Source organism: Prionailurus bengalensis, chromosome A3 (genome assembly GCF_016509475.1).
Source record: "Prionailurus bengalensis isolate Pbe53 chromosome A3, Fcat_Pben_1.1_paternal_pri, whole genome shotgun sequence".
Classification (NCBI taxonomy): domain Eukaryota; kingdom Metazoa; phylum Chordata; class Mammalia; order Carnivora; family Felidae; genus Prionailurus; species Prionailurus bengalensis.
Genome location: NC_057354.1, coordinates 16,103,444 through 16,118,765, shown reverse-complemented (window position 1 = coordinate 16,118,765; position 15,322 = coordinate 16,103,444). Strand labels below are relative to the sequence as shown.

The 15,322-nt window shown below is 48.0% G+C and overlaps 1 protein-coding gene across 4 annotated transcripts in view; it reads left to right on the top strand.

The window, feature by feature from the left end:
- The window catches only part of PKIG (cAMP-dependent protein kinase inhibitor gamma), a 98,560-nt gene extending 83,717 nt beyond the window's left edge, over positions 1–14,843 (top strand). For all 4 annotated transcript variants that reach the window (XM_043602301.1, XM_043602300.1, XM_043602299.1 and 1 more), the window contains 2 exons: positions 10,589–10,762; positions 14,111–14,843. In XM_043602301.1, coding sequence (XP_043458236.1) covers positions 10,615–10,762; positions 14,111–14,190 — 228 coding nt within the window. In that variant the 5' untranslated portion in view covers positions 10,589–10,614 and the 3' untranslated portion in view covers positions 14,191–14,843. The remainder of the gene's footprint in view (positions 1–10,588; positions 10,763–14,110) is intronic.
- The last annotated feature ends 479 nt before the right edge of the window (positions 14,844–15,322 follow it).

The following is a 15,322-nucleotide window of genomic DNA, read 5'->3' as shown; positions in this document are numbered from 1 at the left end:
CTCACCAAGTTTAGATAGCGTGTAAACAGCAGGAGGCCCGGAGAGACCCAGCCTTCCTGGTCCCCAAGCGGTAATCCAGCTGGACTGTTCTGCCTCTTTCCAGAGACCTCCACAGAAACACAGATGTTCATGGATTGAAAAGTTTATATCACTGTCTCAATCCCCAGCCCCAGCTCTCTGCAGAATTCAGAGAATCAACCTAATACCACTGAAAAAATTCTGAAGATTTTTACCTCCAAATGAAAACTTTTTTTTTTTAATGTTTATTTTTTAGAGACAGAGCACAAGTCGGGGAAGGGTAGAGAGCCTGGGGCACAAAGTATCCAAAGCAGGCTCTGTGCTGACAGTAGAGTCTGATGTGGGGCTTGAGCTCATGAACCATGAGATCATGACCTGAGCTGAAGTCGGACACTTAACTGTCTGAGCCACCCAGGCGCCCCTGAAAATTCTAAATAGAACTTTTCTCAAGTGTGGGAAAAGTGCGTGTGGGTATATGTTTCAGCCAGCACTGTAGAATATTTTCGTGGGACTTCATTGCTTTCTTGCCCTTCCCTCAGGAATGCTTACTGTGAGGTTGGAGACTGATGGGAGAAAAGGGAACGGACAGCATTTAACAGATGCTTACTATATGCCGGGCAGGTGCTTTCATTTCTGTGTTTTGTAGCTTAATAGCACAGGCTCAATTCTACCCCACACTCAGTGAGTATACAACTTTGGGGAAGCTTCTTAACCTCTCTGCATCTCAGCTCTCTCTTCTGTAGAATAGGATTAAGAACACTTTCCACTTCACAGAGCTGTTATAAAATTAAATGACATAATGCCTGTAAGGTGCTTAGCACACAGCCTGGCATGCACTAAGGACTGTGTAAGTGCTGGCTCTGATCATTCCTCACAACCACCTTTCAAGGCAATTGTTATAGCCCCATCTTCCAGAAGAGGAATCTATTGGTCAGGTGAGTTGCCCAGCTATAGGGGCAGAAGCTGGTGACTCCCCAGCCCTTGCCGTGTCCACCACACTACACAAGACTCCTGGTGGCTCAGCCGTGCCGTCACGACATGCGGCAGTGGTGAGCCACAGAGGCTCTGAAAGCCTCATGCCCTGCAGGGCCCTCTGGTCAGGGTCCTAGAGCAGGAAAATGTGAAAAGACAGAGCCAGGAATTCATGTACAAGGCTCTGTAAAGAGCAGAATAACAGAGAATATTCCAGGCAGAGAGAACAGTCTCATGAAGGCCCTGAATTCAGGAAGAACTTAGTTGCTTTGCGGAATTGAAGAGTAAATGAGTCAAAAGACAGTGGTAATGGGAAGAAAGGTCACGGGACGGCAGGGCCAGATCAACGCAGGAATTTAGGGACTGGTGGCATGAGTTTAGATTTTCCCAGATGTGAAATGGAAAAGCATCAGAGGTTGAAAGAAGCAGGGGAATGACCCAACGTCTGATTTGCAAACATCACCCCAGTTGTTTGTGTAGAAAATAGACCGTGGGCCAAGGACAGAGCTGTGATGCAGTGAGGACGCTCCACCAGGGATACAGGTGAGGAAAGATGGAGACCAGGTGGTGACCGTGGAGAGGGGGGGAAGGCATATCCAGGCTGAGCTTCCCAAGTAGAAATGATGGGACCTGGTGACAGATTATACATGAGTGGAGGCTGAGGAGGAATCCAGGATGCCTTCAGGTCTCCAGCTTGAGCAGCATGGACAGATGGTGTCTTCACTGAGCTGGGGAAGGCTAGATGAGGCAGGCTTGTGGCTTCACATGTGAGGTTTGAAATGGAGTGGGATGTCCAAGGGACATGCTAAGTAGGCAGACTGGCAACTCTAGAACTCTGGAGAGTGGCCTCTGGCTATATAGGGAGTCATCAACACACACTTTTTTTTTTTTTTAATTTTTTTTATGTTTGTTTATTTTTAAGAGGGAGACAGAGTGTGAGCGGGAGGGAGAGCGAGGAGGAGACACAGAACTGGAAGCAGGCTCCAGGCTCTGAGCTGTCAGCACAGAGCCTGACACGGGGCTCGAACTCACAAACTCTGAGATCATGACCTGAGCCAAAGTCGGACACTTAACCAGCGACTAAGCCACCCAGGCGCCCCTGTCAACACACACTCTTAAGGGAAAGGGTCGAGAACTTCCAGGGACCCAACGGAGAGAGAGGAGGACCAAGCCAGATCCTGATTCTTGTCCTGGGGGGCCTGTAACATAAAAGTCCCTGACAAAGGAGGCACCTGTGTGGAAGAGGTTGCGGCATGGCCCGAGAGGTTAGGGGACGCCCCTGGAAGACAGTGATCTGAGAAAAGTCCATGGGGACTAGCAACCAGGAGGTCAGTGAGGACTTTGTGTGACTCAGCACCCCGCCTGTCCTTTCCTCCTCACTGAGTGGCCTCCCAAAGCCTGTGTCTCTACCACCTGCTTCTGGGGCTACATGGTTCTGGCCCTCTGGGTGCAGAGGCCAAGCCTCTGCCTAACTGCCTCCAAATGCAACCTCACTGGAAGCTGCTCTTTGAGTGGGCATCAGGCATTGCCCTGGCAGGAGATTCCTCTCTAGTGACTCCCCTCTGGGTGTGCCCCTAAGGCACCTAGATAGAGCTTGGTGCCGGTCTGCCCCCTTAGTGCAGGCCTCACATGGTTAGATTGAGCTGCCTGCCCCTTCTCAGGTTCTGGGAATGTACTTACTTTGGGACCCTGACTTTCCTGCTTGCTTCCCTCTGGTCCTGGCTGCCTGTCACAGGGAAAAGCTGCTTCCCTCTGAGTCTGAGAAATGCCAGCTGAGTAGGCCCTGGTATTTCCATCAGGTTTCCACAGCCCTTTCTGCCGTCAGAGAAGCCTTCCAGAGCATTTTCCCCACCTCTGAGGAGGCCTCTCCCATGGGACCAAGTCTCATTCTGTGCCCTTTGCAAAAGGGTCTGCTTTCTTTTTGTATGGTCTTTGCAAATACTTTTTAAAAAAGAAAAAAAAAAAAACAGGAAATGACCTTTCTGGTATATTTGGAAAACAATTTGGAGTTGTACTGGAATCTGCCTGAGCAATGAGGACGAATAGCTGTGGACTTGGAACAGACCATGTAGCTCTTGGCAGAGCCCAGGGCCTCTTCCGTTTACAGGGCTGGGGACAGTGTTAAAAACTAAAGGGAGAAGGCAGTTTCCTGTGGGGAGCTTGACAGTGCCCAGAGCAAGCACCTGCGAGAGCCCCTGACCCCAGGCCACCAAGGGTCTGGGCCTGGGAAGCTGAGTACGAGAGTCTTCCCTTCCATCCTAAGCATTCGGAGTCAGATGCCTTACAAGTGACCAGACCCCAAGAAGGCTCCCAAATCTGAAAGCGAGGATGAGTGGAGGAGCAGCATCACTTTTGAGCACCTCATAGGGCTGGAGCTGAGATGAGGAGATATTAGATGGCTGTAGACGCAGCTTGTTTTCTCTGCCTGGATCACACTCTGTCCAGCTTTGCTGTAGACCTCAGCACAAGGTCACCTGCTTAAGGAGGCCTTCGCTGACCATATAACCCTTAACTAAACCTCCACACACAGAGAACCCTGTTCTCTTCTTTCAATGCACTTATCACTATCTGTGATGATAAATCATTGACCTGTTCAATGCCTTTTTCTCTTATCAAATTGTAAATGTCTTTTTATTCTCCAAAATATATCCCATACCTGACACAGTGCCTGGCATATAGAAGGTGGTCAGTAAACAATGAATGAATGAATGAATGAATGAATGAAGAAAGAAAAAGAGAAGGGAGGGAGGGAGAGAGAGAGAGAGAAATGTCAGGACTGAAAGAGATGTAGGGAGCATATTTCAACCTTTGTTATATTCAGATGGGCAGAAAGGAAGATGGGGGTGTTGGAGAGAGAGACAGTCAGAGAGTCAGAGTCAGTCACCCTATGGCACAGAGATTGAGCCAGACCTTTGGCCACTGTTCTGTTGCAGGGTTGCACACCCTTTGCTCCTTCTGCCTTGGAATCTAGAACATCTTCTATTATTTACTCATTCATCAAATATTCATATATCAGTATACATGCCAGCCAGAGCCACCACTTGTGTGGAACTAACATTCACTTCACCACCTTCAGCACCATAAAGAACAAAAGAAGGAAGTGTAAGTTTTTGGCCTTCTGCGCACCATTAAACATAGAGAGTAAAAACAAAGGAGTTGAATGAAAATGTCAAAAAGACAGTTTTACTGGTAAGACACCCAGTGAAAACAGGCCATACTAATGACTTATTAATTGTGTGCCTCTTACATTGCACATAACTTATCAGACCCTACACACGCCATCTCATTCAGTTCTCACAACAGCCCCCTGATCAGCAGGGTGTTACTGTTATCCCCACACTGCTGAGGAAGAAACTGGAGTCCAGAGAGGTGAAGGGAGATGTCCAAGGTCTCTGAGCCAGTGAATAGGGACTCCGGGCGGCATGTTTGTCCTAGATGCCATCTATTACACCACACACGCCCCTGGGAGATTTGCAGTGTCGCTAGGGCTCCCGAAAGGGGGGAGTGGTGTGGGAGAAAGAGCTCTGGGCCAGGAGTTAGGACCCCTAGATGCAAGAACTTTAGGCAAGTCATTTTTTCTTTCTGAAGCTCCGTTTCCCCAGCTATTAATGAGAGGCTTGTCTAGATGAGCTCTGGGATCCCCTTCAGTTTGATTATTCCACAAATGGTTTTGAGAGAAGTGGAAAAATTAATTAAGATAGATCTCTAACTCATACATTTGAGTAAATAAATTCCAGATCAAGCAAAGATTTAAATGTGAAAAAGTCATGAATGTGTAAGAAATAAACAAGGGAGAATTCTTTACTAATCTCAGAGTGGGGAAGACATTTCTGTATGTGATGCAGAATCTAGAAACTATAAAATAAAATATGGATCAGTTTGACTACATGAATAGAGAAAAATGTGTGCATGTGAAGAAATGCCAAAAATAAAGCCATAGAACAAATGACAAGTAAAAATTACTTATAATTTCTCTTAAGGCAAAAAGATTAATTTCCTTAATGTATAATGAACTCCTGCAAATCAATAAGAAAAAGAGCTACAGTCCAATAGAAAAATGGGCACAGGATTTAAGTAAACAGTGTACAGAAAAGGAAATAGACGTGGAATGATGGTCAGCTTCACTCACAGGAACAGTACAAGCTAAAACAGCCAACTACTGTTTCACCTTTCAGACTGAGGAAAAAAAGACAAAAAGACAAGTGTTGATAGGAATGTGTTGAAACAAAGTGTTCCTCATACATGCCCAATGAGAGTTAACCTCTGTGGAGGCAGATTTGGCAGTGTCTATTACCCTACCCAAATCACAGATCCTTTAATGAATGTGGCAGTTCTACTTTTATGGAAGCCAGGGGCGCCTGGCTGGCTCAGTTGGTGGTGTGTGGGACTCTTGATCTCGGGGTTGTGGGTTCAAGCCCCAAGTTGGGTGTAGAGATTACTTTAAAACAAACAACAACAACAACAACAAAAAACCCAAAGTCCATCAAGAGGGAAGTAATCAGTCTACAACAATGAGACGACAGAATACTATACTGTCAGTGAAGAAAGTTTTAGCTGTATAAAGATTTTGGGTTTGTCTCTTGTGTTTTTTTGATGTAATCAGTGCTGTGGTTTCAGGTCCTCTGCCCATTTTTAATTGGATTACGTGTGTTTTTTTGTGTTGAGTTGTATAAGTTATTTATGTGTTGTGGATATTACCCCCTTATCAGATATATCATTTGCAAATACCTTCTCCCATTCAGGTCTGTCTTTTCATTTTGTTGATGGTTTCTTTCACTGTGCACAAAAATTTTTATTTTGATATAGTTCCAATAGTTTATTTTTGTTTTTTGTTTACCTTGCCTTAGGAAATATGTTTAGAAAAATATTGCAAGGCCAAAGAGATTACTGCCTGTTTTCTTGTAGGGGTTTCATGGTTTTATGTCACATATTTAGGTCTTTAATCCATTTTGAGTTTATTTTGGTGTATGGTATAAGAAAGTGGCCCAGTTTTCCTAGCGCAACTTATTGAAGAGACTGTCTTTTCCCCGTTGTTTATTCTTGCCTCCTTTGTCATAGATTAATTGGCCGTATAAGCATGGGTTTATTTCTGGGCTCTTCATTCTGTTGCATTGATCTAGGTATCTGTTTTTGTACAAAGACCATACTGCTTTGATACTACAGCTTTGTAGTCTATCTTGAAATCTGGGGTTGTGATACCTCCAGCTATATTCTTCTTTCTCAAGATTGCTTTGCCTGTTTGGGGTCTTTTGTTTGTTTGTATAAAGTTTAGTATTATTTAGTATTCAGTATTATTTTAGTTCTGTGAAAAATGCTGTTGGTATTTTGACAGGGATTACATTGAATCTGTAGATGGCTTTAGGTGGTCTGGGACATTTTAACAATGTTCTTCCAATTCATGATCATGAAATATCTTTCTATTTGTGTCATCTTCAGTTACTTTCATCAGTATTTTCTAATTTTCAGAGTACAGGTCTTTCACCTTGGTTAATAAGTATATTCCTAGTAATTTATTCTTTTTGGTGCATGTCCTTTTTTTGAGTTTTATACTACATGCACATGTATTCAAAAAGGAAATAATTTAAAAATAAAGTGAATGTTTTCACTATGAAAAATACAAAAATTTTAATTGTAATTTAAATATGTGATATCATTTTTTATTTAACAGTTGTGAGCATTTTCCCATGTCTTCTAAAAATATTCACAAACATTTTAATGCCTGAAGTGTATTTCATTTGGCTATAAATCAAACATTTGTATAATTGTATATATTTCTCTGCTGTCCATATATGAGCTCATTTTAGTGTCTTAGTTTTTGACTATTATAAATACCATAATGAACATCTTTGTATATCTGCATTTACAACTTGGATTTTTTTCTTAGAACAGTTATGAGCTTAGTTGCTCAAGGATATGAAAAAAGTTGGTTTCTTTTTTTTTAAGTTTACTTATTTTTGAGAGAGACAGAGCGTGCATGCATGAGAAGGGCAGAGAGAGAATCCCAAGCAGGCGCTGTCAGCGCAGAGTCCTTCTCGAGGCTCTGTCTCACGAACAGTGAGATCGTGACCTGAGCCGAATTAAGAGTCAGACACTTAACCGACTGAGCCACCCAGGCACCCAAAAGTTGAGGTTTCTTGATGCATCTTATCAAGTCACTCTCCAGAGATGTTCTGGTGGTTTATACTGTCATAGGCAGTCTGATAATGACCATTTTCTGACGTAGTTCCCAACTCTAAGGATTCATTTCCCCGTTGCTGTTGACTGTAAGCAGCAGAGAGCAAGAATTCAAGTGTTGAAGAAAAATGAAATTGTGTACTTGTGCTGTGGCACAGGGGGCTCCCCAGACTAAACCCTACAATCGCTCTGGAATCCCTGTTACCCAAGGGAACGGGGATGGGGCAGGAGCAGCCGGAGCATGTTGGCTGGGTTGGTGTTTTCCAGGATTGGGCTTTGCACTTGGCACACTTCCCTGAACCAGGAGGATCAGCTCCCTCCACAGGGCAGCTTGTAAGGTCAGCCAGGCAAGGGCAGGGGTCAAAGCCCCAGGGTGTCTATTCCATCAGGAAGCTGGCCTTTTAGATGTAGCTTGTAACTCCATCCCACAGTGGCATCAGATTCTAGAGGTACCGGACAAGAACGTTACATCAGTCTACAGTAGCCTGAGGCCTTTCCCAGCAGCCCTGCGGAGTCACTTTATCATCCCCACCAATTGGCTAAGAGAGATGGAGGGACAATAGACAGGTAGATACAAACTTGAGAAATATTTATTGAGCACATACTCTTTGCCAGGCACTGTTTGAGAATGTAAAGATGAAGCACAGAGCATCTTGGCCCAGCTGCCAAGATTAGGCCTTTGGGTCTGGTGTGGTGAAATCTCCTGGAGCTTTTCTAGTTGGAGAAAAGCTAAGGAGACAGAGCTTGGGGAGATGGTGTGGCCTGCCCAGGGTCTGTCCCTTCCCCTCGGATGTGGATGTAACATGGAGGATGGGCTTTGGGTCTAAGATATTTCTGAGTCATGGTTATGAACTCACTCACTGACCTCAGAGGGCTATTGTGGCAATTTAGTAAGTGAGGTAGGGAAAGCACAGAACGACTTGGCAAGTGTTACCTTTATTATTATTGTTTAGAATTGTCATAAATTTTCGTGTTATTACTGTTGTTGCAACAGGCCATTCCCCTGTTCTGAAGCTTTGAGCCATTTCCCAAGAGAGAGAGTGGAGTGAAATTTCTGTGACCTGCAGAAGGAACCACTTCTGGGGCTTCAGAGAGTTCGTTGTGTTGTTTTGTTTTTTTACTGACAAGACCAAGCACTGGGGCAACTTCTTTCTCTCAAGGCAACCAAAAAAAAAAAAAAAAAAAATAGCCTGAGCACACCCTCTGCTGGAGCTTGGGGGGATTGCCTTAGACAGGATCCGGCCCTGCCTTTATTTTACAGATGGGGGAACAGAGGTCTGGAGAGGAGCTGAGCATTCTGAGTGCCCCTGCTGTATTCTTTAGTGGTCTCTTCTGAGCTCGGTGTTGTGGGGAGACATTGGGGCCAGCCCTCCACACCAGTAGCCCACTCTTTCACACATGCACACTCCCCTTTGGCACTTCCCAAGCCCACCCCAGGCACCTTCTGCCAATGTCAGTTACCTAAGAAAAGCATCACACGGTAACTTGGGCTGATAAGAACTTCTGCAATTACAAAAATACAGTCTTAGAAGTTCCCCTTAGTTACAAAGAACCACACTTGATAAGGTGATTTTTTTCCTTGTGTTTGCTCTTTCCCTGCAGAAACTAGTTTCTATGTTAGGTGTTGTTTTGCAGTTAACAGTTTATCTCAGAAACCTTGCCATATCAGTACAGGTTCATCTGGTATGATTTGATTGCCTTCAGAAACTCAGAGGTGTTCAGTGAGAGATATTCATGTCCCCCTAGCAGATGAACATTTTAATACAGTAGCAATACTGATTGTTGGCAAGGGTGCAGATAAATGGACAATCTTATAGTGCTGTGCGTGGGAATATAAATAGTAGTACAGAATTTGTAAGTTTTTTTTCCCTTCATCTTTTATTGTCCTAAATACCTATGCTATTCACAAAGGCAACTTGGAAATGTGTCTAAACAATGTGGCTTAAACATCATCTCACCCTTCCTTTTAACCCAGCAATTCTACTTCTAGAAATGCATTCTAAGGAAATAACTAGAGCTAGACACAGATTTGCATAAAGACCACATACTATGTGTAAATGGCAGACAATTGGAAATACCTCCATGTTCATTTCTAGAGGACTGATCAAATCTTGGTACATCCAAGTACACATGTACAAAACTCACCTAGAGAGAACCTTAAATGATATGTTCTAGAGTGTTCTACAGAGTAGGCTATAAAATACAATACATGGTATGATCTCCCAATTTTTAAAAAATGTATGTGGCTCTTTTTTATGTATGTGGTTCTCTTCTCACTCTAGGCTATATTATCAATGACCAGAGCTCTTAATCATAGTAACTCCTAATTTCCTGTCTTTCTTCCCCACGCCACCCCCATCCTTCTTCTGAGTTCTAGCCCCGTACTTCCATTGACCTACTGTACGTCTCCCCTTTGAGGGCTCACAGGCCTCTCCAAGTTGGTGTGGTCAAATAGAACTCAGCCTTCACCCCACCATCATGCCCCAAAATATTCCTTCTGTGCTGTTCATCTCAGTCAACCACATTTTCATCTGCTTACTCATGTCAGAAAGCTCACTTCCCCACCATTCAGACACCAGGTCCTATTGATTTAGCCTCCAAATTACGTCTAGAATCTGCACCACCACCTCCTGCCTCTACGGACCATCCTCTCACACCTGACCTTCTGCAGGAGCCCTCAACTTGCCCACTTCTGGGCCCTGCTCAACCCAGATGTCAGAGTCATCTTTGAAAATGCAGATCTGAGCTTTTGTGACCTGGCCAAAACACTTGAGTTGTCAGGTTGCAGAGGTGATCTGGCCCCTGCCCAGCTCAGCAGCATCCTTGGTGTCACTGCCCCTCACCCAGCATACATGAGTCTGTGGCTCTTTTGGTTCTTCTGTTCCACCAAACCCATCCCTCCCCTGAGCCTTCACACGTGCTCTTCCCCTCAACTCCTTATCTAGATAACACCTGTTCTTCCCTGGAGCTCATCTAAAACATCACTTCCTGATCCCCAGCCTTGGTCAGACCCTGGTAGTCACTCCAGCACCCTGCCTTCTCCCTGGAAGCCCTGAGCACCCAGACAGTTCCTCGGGTGATTTAGGCAATTTGCTGTGGCCCCCAGCAGGCTGTAGGCTCCCGGAGGGCAGGGACTGTGGCTGACTTGTTCATGGCTTCATCTGTAGCATCTAGCCAGTGCTAGATATTTATCAGTAACTTTAGAGGAAAGACAAGGGATGTTCTTTCAACTGGCCATAGTGGTTTTCTGGGTGTGAAACTTTGGGTGATTTATTTTGTTCTTCACACTTTTCTGTGCTGTTTTCAATGATTAAGGCAGAAACTGTCATTTTGTCGAAAGACATCCGTGCTAGGGACCGGAGCAGAGTCTTCCCTGCAGGATGGACCCGGCCTCACCTTTGTGCTCCTGCCCCTTTGCCCACAGGCCTGAAGAGCGATGCGACAGGCGTGATGGAGGTCGAGTCCTCCTACTCGGACTTCATCTCCTGTGACCGGACAGGCCGTCGGAACGCGGTCCCTGACATCCAGGGGGACTCTGAGGCTGTGAGCGTGAGGAAGCTGGCTGGAGACATGGGCGAGCTGACACTCGAGGGGGCAGGTCAGAACCCACGGGTCTTTACCATTCCTACACTTCTGGGCTCCAGGGCTGTCCTCCAAGTCATAGACCGCCCACTCCAAATCAGTCCCAGGTGGCATCTCAGGCCCTGAGGACTCTCTGGCCAGGAACCTGGGGCTCCTCCCTTTCCTCCCTGCCCTCCATCCACAGGGCCTGTCAGTTCTCCCAGACTCAGCCCAGGTCCTTCGGCTTCCCTCCAGCCCCACAGCCTCCCTGCACCACTCCCTGCCGGCCAGTTGCCAGCGAGACAGCAAGACTCACTCAGACCATCCTGTCTCCTCCTGCCTCTGCCAAGCCCATCATCACAGGGCCCTGCCGTGGGGCCAGACCCTACCCTGCCCTGCCTCTGGGTTCTCACCAGGGGCCCCTCTCCCTTCACTTTCTGTCCTCCAGCCATACCCACCATTAGTCTGTTTCTGTCAAGGTGCAGGCCTGCCCTGTCCAGAGCCTTCTGTGTCAGTTTCCTCTACTAGAACCTTCCCATTCAGTCCTGGGGTTGCCATCTCCCCACTCAGGCTGTACTCAGAGGCACCTGCCCAGTCACTGACCTTCGTCACTCTGACAAGGTTTCATGTGTTTAAATGTGAGCTTCAGGAGAGCAGGGGCCTTCTCTTCTGCCGGCGCATAGCAGGTGCCTGGGAACTACAGGCTTCATGAATGAATGGGGAAGATAGCAAGCCAGCCACCAACCCCCACAGTGCCTGGGGCCACCCTTCTTTCAGCCCTGGGACCTTCCTCTAGACAGCCTTCTCTGACCCTCCTGCACTGGGTAGAGCCCTCTCCTCCCTGTCCCCAGAGTTCCACAGAGGCGGTGTCTGTACCACATCACCTCCTACAGCAAACTGCAACTGTAGGGCTCCGTGGGTCTCCCACAGAGCTGTCCTGGAGGGCCACCATCTTACTTTCCTCCATGTAGCCTTCAGTCCAGAGCCCTTGGTGCTTGTTGGCCAGAAGTGACCATGGAGTACGGAGCAGACTGGGCACATGGACTCACCCCTCTCCTGTAACAGATGGCCCTACAGGCCCAAGAAGCTGGGCGGCTTGCTCAAGGTCACCAGAAAGTTAACACTGTTAGAATGGCAACCTGCCCAAGGAAGCACACCCCATACCTCCCCCAGCCTCCCCCCGCCTTTCCTGTGGCCACGCTCCTCACAGCTCACCTCAGCCTGCTGCCTCGGAGCCAGAGGAAAGCACGTCTATTTCTCAACAGCCCCTTAACATGCTGCCCCCTGGGGCTGGTTCTTCCTGCCCTCCCCTCACCTTGCTTGCTCTTAGAGACCCAGACTGCTCTACTGAGAAGCCTTCCCTGACAGCCTCAAGCCAGAGGCGACACCTCTGCTCCCAGCCACCTCCATAACCCCACTTAGCACAGCGCCCCTCCTCTCCCACCTGGATCTTTGTCTCGCGTACGTGCTACATGGTGGCATATCGGCATATTGCTCACAGCTTCTGCATCCTTATGCTCAGCTCTAGTGAACGGTTTTCTGTCTCCTTCTACCTCAGTAGTAGTAAGCACTCATCCATGGACACAGGCCCTTCTCATACCTGTTTCCTCTAATTTGGAATCCTTGAAGTGTCTGGGTCCTCTGGGTCTAGGACATTTGCCTGCCAGGGTGACGGACATTTGAAAAGGGGACCTGAGGAAGGAACAGTGTTCAATGCAAGGAAATGAAGCAGTCATGCTGGAGTGTAGGCCAGCCTGGCTGACGAACCTTCCAGTAGGCCCTGCAATGAGCCGTTTCCACAGGCAGGCCTGGGGGGCTGTGCTCAGTCCCCTGGACTCACTGAGGGAGCGGGCCTACAAAGATTCTGACCAGCAGGCCCGGCTTAGAATCTGTTTGCTTAAAACAGCCCAGGAGACAGATGCCCAGCTGGACGGAAGGGGAAGTATGGCCTTGGCCTGTCCTGGAGGCCCAGCCGTTGGCCTTCCCAAGTCTGTGGCCTGTTGGTGTTTGTTAATGCTCCCTAAGCATATCGTACACAAGCCTTTGCCTTTCCTGCCTTATGTGGGGAGGATGTTTCCCTACTTTGCCTAATGATAAGAGACAAGACATGAAGAAAGGAATACACTGCCCAGCAGTTTCTGACCATGAAAAATTCTGACCAGTTTCAAATTGTGCCCTGAAACTGACCCCAAGGAAGTCCCAAGAATACTGATTGGTGAAGAAAGTGCTTGAGAACCTTCTCCCCAAGAGAGAGCTGGGACTGGGACAGAGGAAGTGTTGGCGAAGACATTCCCATGTGCCGGGTGACCACCTTTGGCCCTACGCCTTGGTCACACACAGGTGAAGGTGTCCCCATCCTCACTTTAAACAAATTGCCTGAGGTCCCACAGCAAGGAAACAGAGCAGAGATTACTAGGGAATCCAACGAGAATGTTCCTGCTGGCCAGGGCAGGAAGCTCAGGGTCAAATTGGGTATCAGAACCTGGGAAATTTGCCCGAAGTGCAGACTAGTCTGTCAGGCTTCTGGAGGGCCAGAAGGACCCTCTGGGCCCAAGCTTTTGTTACAGGACCACCCAGGATAGGGGTAGTGGTAGGGATGGGCACCAGACATCCACGTTCTGGCTGCACCACTGGCTACCACCACCTTCTCAGACTGCTACGCAGGTGGGATGAAGCAGTGCCGAGGACAGCCAGCCTTCATAAACCCTGGAGAGTGCTGCTTTGTGGCCGAAAAAATTCAGTGGGAAAGACATTGGCTCTCTCCACTGCTTACGTCTAGCAAATCAGTTCATGTCTTCGAGCCTGCTTTTCCCATACTATATCATGACTCTAATCATAATCTCCAGGCTGTGTGGATGCTCCAGCCTCAGGAGCTCAGGACAGGGTGGGGTGGTTCTCCTTGGTCAGTGGAGGGATTGGTCTAAGGATGCAAAGACAGCGGCCCTATTGGGAGGTCAGGCTGGTCTGGTAAGGACACAGCACAGTGAAACGGCCACACCCTAGTACTCCCCTGAGCTAGCCTGTTCCCTGCCCCTTCTCTGTCTTATGAGAACAACTACCACTCACTGAGCACCCATTCCATGCCGGGACTTCACATTTGCCCCCTCCTTTTGAGAACCTTCACAGACAGCCTGATCCTCAACTGAGGCTTGTAGCAGTCGTCATGAGCCTGGCCTTTCATTGACCTTAATTATACTAGTAACACCGCCTGCATTTTCTTCGTAAACGTTGTTAGAGGCCAAGCTAAGGGTCTTTTTGGCCATGGCCACCCTTAATCCAGCTCCTGCCCTGCGCCCCAGGGCTCACCCACTGTTCTGACTTCAGCTGCATCCTTCCAGGCCTTCTGTGCTTTACGTTTGTGTATATGCTTCTTTTCTCTCTTCAGAAGGACAGACAGAGGCGGGCACCCCAGACAAGGAAGCTAGCAAGCAGCCTGAGAGCAACGATGGGACCACCTCGTCTTGAGTCTGACTTTGCCCATGGAAGGTGGAAGAGAGACCTGCTGTCCCCACCTGGACAGGGAGCCCTGGCATTGGCCTGGCAGCCCCTTCTGAGCCCCTGTACCAGGCAAGCCAGGCCAGAGTGAAAAGGCACCCCCGGAGGCCGCCGTGGCCCCTACCCTGGAAAAACCCTCCCCCTGCACCCTCAGGCTCCACTCGCCCACCACCTCCTCACCGTGCCCAGGCACACTCTCAAGACCCTGTAGCTGCGGGGCATTATTTATTCAGCGGGCACCTGGGTGAGCAGCACCCCAAGAACACGCCTCCATAGGTGGTCTGGGCGGCAACCACGGCCCAGCTCTGCCCCGCCTTCTCCAAGCCCAACCTTCTGGGTCAAGACCTTCGTATCCCTTTTTTTAAAAAACACTTTTAAACTTTTTAAAAACTATAGACCTCTTTTCAGCAGAGAGGAAGGGAGCTGACTTTTTTTTTTTTTTTTTTTTGGAAGGCATTGTAAGCAGAACTGACCATCTGTGCAGCTCCACGTCCCCTCGTGGAGCTTCACGGATCCATTTCTAGGAAAGGGGTTTTGTGCTCACAACTGATCAACTCTTTGCCCTTTCTACCAACATAAGTGGCACCTAGGACCCAAGAAATAAATGCTGATGATTTGTGTGACTGGTTTAAGATTATTTCTCCTTTAAGCAGCAAAAGCAGGGGTGGGCCAGGTTTCCCCGAGTTAGTTGGGATCTGTCACTGCCCTGGGTTTCCATGGAAGGGCATACCTGAGAAGATGCTGGTATTCCACAGAGGCTGGCACCCTCCTTGGCCTGGTGCCTGATGAGTCTTCTTCCATCTGTCCCTCTTGCTTACCCCAGTCCACAGCTCACCCCCATGGGCAGGCCCAGCCCTTAAAACCTACAGTGAGAGGGGACTCAGAGGTAGCATTTAAGCACATAACTCTTCAAGAGAAGCCTGGTTTCTTCTTGAGGGAAGGCAGGCTATGGTTCCCTCTTTGCCCCCCCCCCCCCCCCCCAGCATCAGAAGCTCTAGCTTCTCCTTTGCAGCCCCCGCCAGGGTCCCAGGGTCCCGCTGCTGAGCAGGCTGCCCGAGTCTGGGAACCCACAGCCTCCTTCTGTTCTCACTCCGCCCAAGAC